Source organism: Octopus bimaculoides, chromosome 4 (genome assembly GCF_001194135.2).
Source record: "Octopus bimaculoides isolate UCB-OBI-ISO-001 chromosome 4, ASM119413v2, whole genome shotgun sequence".
Classification (NCBI taxonomy): Eukaryota; Metazoa; Mollusca; class Cephalopoda; order Octopoda; family Octopodidae; genus Octopus; species Octopus bimaculoides.
The window spans coordinates 45,435,616-45,448,099 of NC_068984.1; the positions used below are offsets into that span (position 1 = coordinate 45,435,616).

At 37.5% G+C, this 12,484-nt stretch overlaps 1 protein-coding gene across 1 annotated transcript in view; it reads right to left on the bottom strand.

Moving 5' to 3' along the window:
• Nucleotides 1–1,122: 1,122 nt before the first annotated feature.
• LOC106884515 (integrator complex subunit 7) overlaps nucleotides 1,123–12,484 on the bottom strand; it is a 46,024-nt gene continuing 34,662 nt past the window's right edge. Inside the window, exons 17-20 of the mRNA XM_014935939.2 lie at nucleotides 10,712–10,868; nucleotides 8,298–8,396; nucleotides 5,195–5,404; nucleotides 1,123–3,795 (exon numbers count right to left, since the gene is read on the bottom strand). Of these exons, the coding sequence (XP_014791425.1) occupies nucleotides 3,550–3,795; nucleotides 5,195–5,404; nucleotides 8,298–8,396; nucleotides 10,712–10,868 (712 nt within the window). The 3' untranslated portion in view covers nucleotides 1,123–3,549. The remainder of the gene's footprint in view (nucleotides 3,796–5,194; nucleotides 5,405–8,297; nucleotides 8,397–10,711; nucleotides 10,869–12,484) is intronic.

The window sequence follows — 12,484 nt, forward strand, 5'->3', positions numbered from 1 at the left end:
TTGGTAGGATTTGAACTCAGAGAATAAAAGCCCATAACTAAATACCATATGTCACTCTGTCCAACACTAATGATCTGCCACCTTTAATTATTTTGATTGTTGTTTTTAATTATTACAGCTCTATTGAGTACAATGTGTTAAATTGGAGACATAATTATATAAATATCAAAATGTAAATGCATATCTAATGAGAGTAATGAGAGAATAGAAATTAATTACGCTACAAGAATTAAATAACAAGAAATAATGAATGAAGGCCATTATTTTGAATATGATATCCCTGCTACTTGCAGACATACATATATCAAAAATCAGTGCAGCAACCATGGTCTAAGAGACATTTTTCACAATCAAAATTGTCAAAATTTGGAATAAACCATCTGTACCTATCATTTCTTTTCTACTCTAGGCACAAGACCCAAAATTTTTTCGGGAGAGGGCCAGTTGATTAGATTAACCTCAGTAAGCAACTGGTACTTAATTTATAGACTCTGAAAGGATGAAAGAGAAAGTAGACTTCAGCAGAATTTGAACTCAGAACAAAGACAGACGAAATACTGCTAAGCATTTCGTCTGGTGTGCTAACGTTTCTGCCAACTCGCCACCTTATCTGTACCTACCATTTGACACTGCACCCTTCAAAAGTCCCATGCCTCCTGAAATCCACCAACACAACAGTTGATGTGCCTATCCACTTCGTGGCTCTTTTACTGTTTATTTTTCAATCATTTTGTGTTTATTCTAAGCACAGTGTATGTGGACTTTCAGCTATTATTGCTGTCTTTATTTAGCTGACAAACTGCTGCTTTCTGTTCCCTCTTGTACCTTTTTGAATGAGTTATAGTATACCTGAGCACTGTGGACAGTAAACTCCTAATTATTTTCATTTAGACAGCAAACTGGCAGAAGCATTAGCACATCAGGCAAAATGCCTAGAGATGTTTCTTCAAGGTCTTTGTATTTTGAGTTCAATTTTGTCTTTCAGGGTCCATAAAATGAAGTGCCAGTCAAGTACTGGAATCAATGTAATTGAGTCCACCCTCCTCAAAATTACTGACCTTGCACCAAAATTGGAATTAATAATGTCATCTTTATATAGGTTATTAAAAAAAACTCCAGATATCAGTAATTAAACATAACTTTTATTCAACATGTTAAATGCAATCATGAAATTAATGTTTTATAAATACATACATATACACATACACATTTATATATATATATATATATATATATATATATATATATATAGTGTATGTAGAGAGATAATACAGAAAATAACATACATAGATTAATTTTTGTTTTGTTTACTTTCTGCCACTGTCAGCTTTAATATTTAATACAGAGTAAATTTAGCTAAACTTATAAAATAGAATCCTTGTTTTACTTTCAATGGGCAGCTGGATAAATATGATGATGTAGTAAAGATGTGCATCTGAATAATAGTTTCTGTTAACTACATATAAGATAAACCTTTATTTTTCATTTTTCTCGGAGGAAAGCTTATAGTTAAAAACTGAACTCAATATGTTTAACTCTTTAGCATTCAGGTTCATGTATCAAAAGTAATCCTTATTTATTGAACTGGCTTGAATTAATCATGGATTATCTCATAGCTTCAAGATTTCAATGGTATGATTGTTTACTTCTAGAATGACACTGTAGGTAGGTGTGAGGGGCCATATCTGGCTGGTTTAAACATAAAACAAGTGGGATATTTGAGCCAGATATGAACACTGTAAATGCTTGTGTTAAAGCTTCCATTCTGTATCTTCACTGCTTGGTATGTCTATGTATAACGATTTCTTACATTGGTATATGGTTAGACAAATATCTAAAGAAGAACAGTCAAGTATAGTCAAAAGAAGTGACCACAATATGTGACTGGTATTTATCTCACAACTTCAGCCCAGAGGAATACAAAAAATAGTCAACCCATGTGGCTTTAATCCGTGTTCTGTTATTCCTTTAATGTTGTATGTCTAATTAAAGATTTGTTTCAACTGAATACAAGACCAATATTTTGTAAGGGAAAAGTACTGACAATTGAAATTCTAATATATTACTGGTATTTATGTCAACAACCCTAGAGGAATTAAATTCCTAATGCAGGACTGTGAGACACTAAAACTGAACATGCTACAATGAACATCCATGTCAACCTTGTTCAATTAGCTCATATAATTTGTGTACCATGAAAACAACAATTTACAAACATTTGAAGAAAGTTATAGTAATCATAGTGATAAGGATGACCACAATGATGATGATGATGATGGTAGATGTTGATAGTGATAGTGATGATAAACAGGACAACTGAAAGTTTAGGGAAATAGCTATAGTTTCAATTGTTTGATTTCTCTGCTGAATAAGTTATTTCAGCAGTAAAACCACAGTTACTTTTTGATTCAACTTGAGCACTCAAACATGCTGTGATGTTACTTAACAGCTCTATTGTCATGTTGTGCTTTTGATCAGCTTAAACGGCATGTAATATTGATGGTTAACTTTAATGACAAGTTATTGGTCAGTTTTAATATTATGTAGCATACTTGGTTAACACTAGTGACATGTAGTGTTGCCAAACAATTTCAATACCACATGTTCATGGTGGGTAGCACACTGTCCAAGTATTGCGGGAAATTTTTAAATAGCCTGTTTGCAGGCAGCTTGAATGACATTTGCTGTTTTTAGATAACTTTGATACAATGGACAGTATTAATTCCAAATGAAATCCACAGTTAATAGGAAGGTCATGTGGCAACTATCCAATGTTGGTTAAAGTTTATAAAATATCTATGTTAAGGTAACATGTGATAACATTTACTTTACTACAATAACATTACCTTTCAACATTATAGTGCTATAATACTGTGGTGCCACCATTCAGGTATTAAGAAAAACTAGGTAATATCACCATCAACAAATTAAAATTTGTAGTACCAACTACTATTGCACAATAAACATATTGTACCATCAGTCAGTTTGAGCAACACGTATAATAACTTCAATCTACTATAACAAAGTGTAGTAGCAATATAAGATAACTATGAAAATACTTAGTGCAGTATTGTTAGTGAGATTGATCAGAACACAGTACCTTAAAGCAACATATGTCCATCACAAAGTCCATATTAGAACCATACATTAGTTGTTGGCCAGCAAACAATTCTTTCTGTCCATACAGGATCAGAACCACGTTTCATTTCAAAACTTGATCAAGAATAGTGACAGCAAACCATTTTTTTTTAGCCAAGCATGTTGAAATTTTAAAGAAATTAAAATTCCTTTAATAATCCTGTTATTGGAATGTCACTTATACATATACATGTATCTTGGTTTTATGTAAATGCTTACAAGTAAGCTTTTTATAACATGATAGCAAATTGCAAGGAGATTATTTTCCAAAGTTTCTTGTGTGCCACTACTGACACATACATCATACGTTCACAATCACTGATCTGGAGTATTTTAAGTGTATCCCCTTATAAATATTACCCAGTTATCTCCCTTGCTATAGTAGCCGCTTTTGGAGAGGACAGTCTAACACTAACTAGTTGTCCATGACATGCTCCTCATCACCTGCTGCCGTTGCATAATGTCATCAAAGCACTTCACTGACATGGTGATACGAGGACCTGTCTTCCAAATAAGTCCATCGGTGTCAATAAGCAGAGCTTTGATTGTAAGGTTGTAGAATCCTGGCAGTGGCAGAGCAATAAGGAAACTAGAGCTGAAATAGTCGTTCTGGGGTTCCAAGGTTTTACTCAGTTTCACAGGTGGTACATCTTGAATCTGAAATAACAGAAGAATCTGATAAAGTAAGATATAAAGCAAAGCTACAAATATTAATTCAATGTCCTTGGTATTTATTTACCATGGCATTAAGTCAAGGACTGGGGTGACTATGTGATGAAGATTAAGTAAAACTTACACATGGATTACCAATTGATTAAGTCAAGAGCTAAGGAGACTAGGAAAGGTTAATGTGGTTATAACAAGGGTTGAAGTAACTGAAAGTGTGAGTAAAACTGAAGTTTGTGATAGATGTTTAGCCCCAAATCAGCCTTGATATGACCATCAGATATTTTTTCAGGCTTTGTAGCCTGGACATTATCCAATGGGTTCTTATATTAAGATGATAAAAGGTATTCAATGAACAAGTCTACTTGGTAGTAAATAGATGCCAAGTAACAGTAAGGTCAGTGTTGTAGACATGTGTGAATACAGTATAACTAATGATTACTTTGTTAGTTTGTAGTACTGAGGTCAAACCCTCTAAATGGGTCACTGAAAAGAACCTGACATGATTAATAAGGGATCAGAATAGCGGTGGATTTCTGACAAGAGCCTTTAGCCAGGTTTTGATTGTTAGTTGTAGTCACTTCAATTGCATAACTTATGTTTTAGAAGGGAATTGTTGTGGAAGGATTCCGACCACCCCACAAGTGACTAAGTGACATTGTCATAAAGTAAAGGACTGTGAGCGATTGCCAGTTCATGTTGGTAGCAGTTCACTGTGAGCCTTTGATATAAAGCGTTGAGTTTCGTGTAATAGTAATAATAGTACATCGTGTATATACTTTCTTCCCACTGATTCATTATATTAAATATCCAATACAAGGATATAAAAGGAATGAATGCCACAGTTTCCATTTTCTTTCTGTTAAAAACTTTTGGCATCATGACAGAAAAGAAGAAAAACTATTCATCTGACACACTGTTCATAGGGATGTTGTTAAGATTATAGCAAGTTATCCTGGTGAAGGAGAAGAACAATTCCACATAAGTTAGTTTAATTTCTGATTGATAAGCCGATTAATATTTGCAGTTTTATATGTAATTTTATTTTAATGGAAGCAAGAGTAGAATAGTTTTTATTTTTTATTGAAACAATTGCTTTTATAGCCTAGTGTAATGCCCTTTTGATTGATGGCTTTCTACTTATTTGTGAAATATACTGAATGGAACTTGATATGCAAGTCATGCAACAGGAGACATGAAACATAAGGTGGATTATGTTGTCTTAAAGGTATACACCATCTTAAAAAAAAAAAACACCTCAAATAAAGCAGTCCTGGATCTTTTACACATAGTCCAACACTTCAACCTCTTCTCCTTCCTCCACTCCAAATAAAGGGAAAATAAATGGAAAAACAGAAATATCATCAACAAGCAACCAAAGAAACAGTACCTTCTTTCCACTAGCAGCAAGTGTGGCAGCAGACCCATGGCTGTGACTGCGTAAAACAGATGTAACGTTGACCATGACAGCATGCACTTGCCTATAGAAGTCTGGTTGATTACCATGCTGGACAACACCTTCGACTTTCAGTGTGAGTTGTGTGTCTTGCTGTAGCAACACTGGGTCAGTTGAGTTGTGTGGCTGAGGAGAGATAGCCAGCTGAAGAAGATGAAAGAAAGAAATAAAAATTACACTGAGCATTATAGGGGTTCCCATCAAACCTCTACCACTAGACTACCAATATCATCAACACCAACGTCGCCTTCCTGACATTTGTGCCGGTGGCACATGAAAAGATGTTCGAACGAGATCGTTGCCAGTACCACTGGACTGGCTCCTGTGCAAGTGGCACGTAAAATACACTATTTCGAGCGTGGCCGTTGCCAGTACCGCCCGACTGGCCTACGTGCCGATGGCACGTAAAAGCACCCACTACACTCTCAGAGTGGTTGGCATTAGGAAGGGCATCCAGCTGTAGAAACTCTGCCAAATCAGATTGGAGCCTGGTGTAGCCATCTGGTTTCACCAGTCCTCAGTCAAATCGTCCAACCCATGCTAGCATGGAAAGCAGACGTTAAACGATGATGATGATGATGATGACTACAACCTGGAGCACCAGCACCACCTATATTGTTAGTCCTACTAATATCATCAGCACTACAAATATCTATACGGACATATTACTACTAATACCACAACTGCTGGCACCACCAAACATAACCACTACAAGCAGCACCAATTCCACTACCAATACAACCCTCTTCCAGCATCACCTACACCACCATCACTGCCTTCCACCAGGGACTACTCATGCTAGCCAGTATCTCTCTCTCTCACACATGCACACACACACAAAGTGTCTATCATCATGCAACCTTATGATTCAATAATAGATACTAGGGATTCTGGCAGTGACAGTAGTGTGGACGATTTGGATCCACCTTCTCCTCGTGTTCAACGTTGAATTCTACCAGAAATAGTGACACTATCCTTCCTTTGAGGGTAAAAACAAAACAAAAAAAAATGAAATACAAATGCATGGTTGCTAATGTTGCTTAAAACAAGGCCAGTCCTAATTGAACATCCTCATCATCATTTAACGTCTGCTTGCCATGCTGGTATGGGTTGGACAGTTTGTCATGGAGCTGGCTAACAAGGAGCTGTCCAAACTTCAGCTGGTCTGCTGAACCTCTGAGTAAAAGCATGCAACCATCTTTAATTGAGACATAATGTTTCTAGGATTGCATTATTCCTTGCTTTTTAGTTTTTCTTTTTGGCGGGATGGGGGTCACATATTGGTTTGGGGACAATTTGGCTGCTGTTTTTAGCAGGGCAAGCAACTGCAGATAGGTTCTTTAGTACTTGTTGTCTAGCTACAGTCAGCCTTGCTTGAGCAGATAACTCTGAGCAACAGCCATCCTGTCCTTTTTTTTTGTTTTTGTAAAATAATATATCTCAGATTACATTATTCAGTATAGTTTTCTGTTTTTTAAGATGATAAAGGTAAAAGGTAAAGACCCCACTTTGGTCATGAATGACCAAGGGATTGCATCTAGAAAGTTCCCTTCCAAGGGACAATTCCAGGCAAGGCTGTCTGTAGAAGACAAGCAGTTGCTCATGCATACCAGCCTCCCCTCTCCATGCCATCGATGTTATCCAAGGGAAAGGCAAAGGCCGATGCAGCTTGGCACCAGAGACATCGCAACTCATTTCTAAAGCTGAGTTAACTGGAGCAACGTGAAATGAAGTATCTTGCTCAAGAGCACAACACACAACCCAGTCTAGAAATTGAACTCACTACCTCATGACTGAGCCCGAAGCTCTAACCACTGAGCCATGACAGGGAGGATATATTTTAAGATTGATCTAGCTATTGTTTCTAACAAGTCAAATGACAGCATAGAGACACAACAGTGTTGTTGTCTTGAAAGCTCTGGTTCATGTTTGTATGCAGCAGAGAAACAATGACAATATTAACAGTGGAAGTCTTTTTAACACTACTGTCCTGCTATATCACTATCTAAAGATTAACTCAGTGAGGCACAAGCTTAACTTCAATGATTTGAGGAACACACAAATCAGTAGTGTAACAGTGGACATTGAATGCTGAGGATACAGGAGGATCAGAAAGAAATGAAATGTGCATGCTCCACCAAATGTGTGACTTAAATGTGAGAGAATAAAGGAGTACAAATGAGCTGCAAGAAAAACTGAGTATAAGAAGAATTAACTGTACTGAGATGTGTAAGAGAGGAGACTGTGCTGGTATGGACATGTAATCCATATGAATGGTGACAACTGGGTAGAGAAGGGTAAAGAGAGTCAAGTGGGAAGAACCTGTGGAAGAGAAAGACTAAGTAAGAAATGGGCAGATGTGGTTAATAGCTGATATCAAGAGGCTGAATGTCATGAAGGGGATATTAAAGTGATGAAACAATGTGCTTCAGACAATGTACCAAACCCATACAAGTAAGTAAGAAAAAAGGGGTGGAAAATATTAATGTTGAAAAGAAAAAGGATGAAAACACTTTTACACTTTTCTATAAGAACAATAAATATCAAACAATGTGGCCGTTGCCAGTACCGTGTGACTGGCCTTCGTGCCGGTGACACGTAAAAGCACCCACTACACTCTCTGAGTGGTTGGCGTTAGGAAGAGCATCCAGCTGTAGAAACTCTGCCAAATCAGATTGGAGCCTGGTGCAGCCACCTGGTTCACCAGTCCTCAGTCAAATCGTCCAACCCATGCTAGCGTAGAAAGTGGATGTTAAACGATGATGATGATGATTGGGTACAAGGCCTCAAGGACTTTTTTGAATAAAGAAATAAAAATAGATATAGAGAATGTAAAAAAAAAATGGAGGAAAATAATGGTAAAACATCATACAAAAAACAAAAGAAAAGTGTTCAGTTTATTTGTTAGCTTTCATTTTATGTAAATAAAAGTGAAAATGAAGCAAGTTAGAGAGAGAAAAAACAGAGTGACAGATAGAGAGGAGAATAAATAGACATACTTGGGTTGGATGGAAAAGAAGAAAGAAAGAATGCTTACCTTAACTTGTGTTGTTTGTAATGTCTGGAAGAAATATCTGGGGTAACCAATGGAGGTCTGGATTAGCTGCTTGATGGAATTATACAGGAATGATATGTGCTGAAGAGAGAGAGAGAAAAACAAAAAGATAGGTCAACATACTTTTGTCAAGCTGACATGATCAAGTAGGTAGGTTAATAGAGAGGTGGAGTTTGGCAGTGTGATATATTAGTAGAGTTATGCTTTGGGTGGAGGCGCAATGGCCCAGTGGTTAGGGCAGCGGACTTATGGTCATAGGATCGCGGTTTCAATTCCCAGACCGGGCGTTGTGAGTGTTTATCGAGCGAAAGCACCTAAAAGCTCCACGAGGCTCCGGCAGGGGATGGTGGCGAATCCTGCTGTAATCTTCCACCACAACTTTCTCTCACTCTTACTTTCTGTTTCTCTTGTACCTGTAATTCAAAGGGTCAGCCTTGTCACACACTGTGTCACGTTGAATACCCTCGAGAACTACGTTAAGGGTACACGTGTCTGTGGAGTGCTCAGCCACTTGCACGTTAATTTCACGAGCAGGCTGTTCCATTGATCGGATCAACTGGAACCCTCGACGTCGTAAGCGATGGAGTGCCAACACACATATGCTTTGGACCAAGTGGTATAATAATGGAAATATGCTTAGAGTAGAGTGGTATACTGATGGAGTTAGGGTTTAAGGAGAGAGGTATATTGGTGGAGTTAGTTCTTGGACAGAATAGTATATTACTCAAAGTAGGCTTTGAACAGAGAAGTATGTGGTGAATGTGGGTTTTGGACAGAGTGGTATATTGGTGAAGTTAGACATCAGATGGACTAGCAGAATAGTCATGGTAGGTTAAAAACTTATTTTTTACCACTTAGTCTAAAGAAAGAGCAGTGCCATTAACCTTTTTTTAGGGCCTCTGATACTGGTAGTGGAGGAAAGGAGAGAAGACAATATCCCCTAACTGGAGACCTGACCCAAATGTTTGCAACTGAGCAGACTGTTAGAGGCACTCAAGCACAAGTTGGCTGTATTAAACCTGGCAATGGATCAGGTCATGGTCTCATGGAAGGATTTGAACTTAAAAAACAAAAAGCCAGAACAAAATTACTGCAAGACATCCTGTCTAAAACATTAATGATTCAGCCAATCAATCATCCTAGACTTGTACTTAATTTATTAAGCCTCGAAACATAAAAAAAGCAAACTTGACCTCAGCAGGATTTGAACTCAGAGCACAGCAGGAACAAAAACTGTAAGGCCTTTTGTCTGACACACAAATGGCTCTAGGAATCTGCCACCTTATACAGAGGGTTAACATTTTTATAAATGTTGGAAGTAAGTTGAATAAGTAATGAAGATTAGCTTGAGTTTAATATTCATATGTCCACTTTATATTAGATTGACAAGCTTTTGCTTCTATTACTTTGATGTACCACAGAATGGCTGGCTTAACTGGTTATTTTGAATGGGGCAATTAGCACATTCACAGTGAGAGCAACCAAAAGGATGTAACAACAAAGTAGCAGTGACAAGTAGTACACTAACACAACACAACACAACAGAAACATCACCGTTCCAACAATTGAAACAGATACATTAACGGCTTACTCAAATCAGCAACAAACATACTAATGTAACATCTTACTGTGCTAATTCACCAAGTACAGATTGGACTAAATCCAAATAGTAAATCCACAGCATCACCAACAGAAGTCAACTATGCTTCAAGATCACAGCCGTCTGATGTAGAAATCATCAAATAGTTACAATTCAAACAATGGACAACATATATGTGAAGACTAGATATTAAATAATTCCTTTAGGTTCAGTATTTTTGGAGCCAGATAGTTGAGGTTAAGCAGTCATTGGCCTAAAAGTTACTCCATATGGTATGTGCAGCTTGATTATTTCTGATGAATATACTCCCTCCAATGCATCCTCATCACAGCACTGGCACCATTATTAGAGTCAAGTGAAGTTCGGCATTATAACCATTCAAATTGCTCATTTAAAATCCAATGGCTACTATTGGAGCTGACTTCTGTATCTAGCAGGATCTTATAGTAAGTTTCCAGATTCTTTAAAATCCAAGACACATCTGTATTGATATTCAAGAATTTCTTCAAACAGTACTAACCCAAAGTGCTGTTGCCATGAATCCCAAGAAGTGTTACCATGGATCACACTATCCCAAAGCATGTATGCTTGCAGGTAGAGATTGTCTTCAAAACTCATATCCCCAACCCAACTCTAATAAGAATTCATGTAGAATCTGAATAATGTAATGCCTTCCAGCTAGAATTACTCAGATATGAAATTTGCCACACAGCAACCAAACGGACACCATAGAACAACACACTCTAGTTTGATGAACTTAAATCCTTCTTCCTACCCAATTACAAACATCACTTACCTGGTGTGTCAATTTGTTGTTGTTGTTGTTACTGCTAACCATCTGGTTTAAGTTTTGGGCAATCGTCTTAAGTACTTTAGCAAAGCAACGACTCACTGGACACAAATGAGGTGATTTCACATAGAAGCTGCTGGCCTTGTCTAGTGATAAAGTTTCCCTGAAGAAGAATTTTTATAGTATTAGAAATGGTCATTAGAAGTACTGCAAAGTAAAAGTAAACTCTTGTTAATCCTTGAGTATGACGAAGTTTCAGTTCCTAAACTATTATATAGTTGATGAGAGTTAGACCAGACCAGCATTTATCGACCATTTTATACCAATGGACCCCTTTAATTCCTATTTTACTCAGATGGACGCTCCTAGCCATTCGATGTTTAACAGAAATCCAATTACATTTTTATAATTAAATATTATTAGGAATTGTATAAAAATATTGTTAAAATATTTTGTGCATTGTAAAAGTATAACCAATGTATTACAGGTAAATTTTAACAACAAAATCTTATATGAACCCCCAAGGGCCATATGGACCCTGGTTGAGAACAACTGGGTTCAACAGACTGATTTAGTACTCCAAAGGAGCCCATGCCTATGTCTTTTACTCTCTTTTACTTGTTTCAGTCATTTGACTGCGGCCATGCTGGAGCACCGCCTTTAGTCAAGCAAATCGACCCCAGGGCTTATTCTTTGTAAGCCTAGTACTTATTCTATCGGTCTCTTTTTGCCGAACTGCTAAGTTACGGGGACGTAAACACACCACCATCGGTTGTCAAGCAATGTTGGGGGGACAAACACAGACACACAAACATATATATATATATATATATATATATATACGACGGGCTTCTTTCAGTTTCCGTCTACCAAATCCACTCACAGGGCTTTGGTCGGCGCGAGGCTATAGTAGAAGACACTTGCCCAAGGTGCCATGCAGTGGGACTGGACTCGGAACCATGAGGTTCGTAAGCAAGCTACTTACCACACAGCCACTCCTGTGCCTATGTGTATATCTTTACTCACCCTTGCCCACTTTTTACATCTGTTTTTCAATGAAGTAGAAGTAGAACCTGGTTTTCAGGTCAGATAAACAAGAGAAAGCAGAATTGTTTAGGGGCCACAAAACACAATAGTTCCTGAAAGATCTGAATTTGAGATTATATGGTCTAACTTCTCCATTAAGCTGCAAACTATTTCTACCTTAGGCCAGCCCTTGTCATCACTACAATATACCTCCCACCACTTCCAACAGCCACACTAAATACTGTCCAACCCCCAGTTCATATTGTTGTTGTTACTGTTTAGCTACAGGTCAGATTTCCTTCACCAAAGATATTCTAGCTATGACCTTGACACCTTTCTTTATCAAACGATACCACAGATCCAATGACTGCAAGGTGAGGAGGGGGATACTTTTGGTGATCTCATCTCTGAAATGTTTTAATTATTTATTTTATGACTCATTACTGCCCATTTAATGACAATAACAAAAAAAAAAAAAAAATAATAATTTGTCATGCACTAAACCTAAAATAAAGTTACAACTGAAAACCAGGAACTAACAAATTACAGCCAACTTGGTTTAATTACATGAAATGAAAATCACTTAGATATTTATGTCATCCAGTATTATTCAGCCACGAGGTAGGCCCAGGAAGACCTGGGCTGAGGTGGTGAGGCAAGACCTTCGAACATTGGGCCCCACCGAGGCGATGACTACTGACCGAGACCTTTGGAAATGTGCTGTGCGTGAGAAGACCTGGCAAGCCAAGTGAG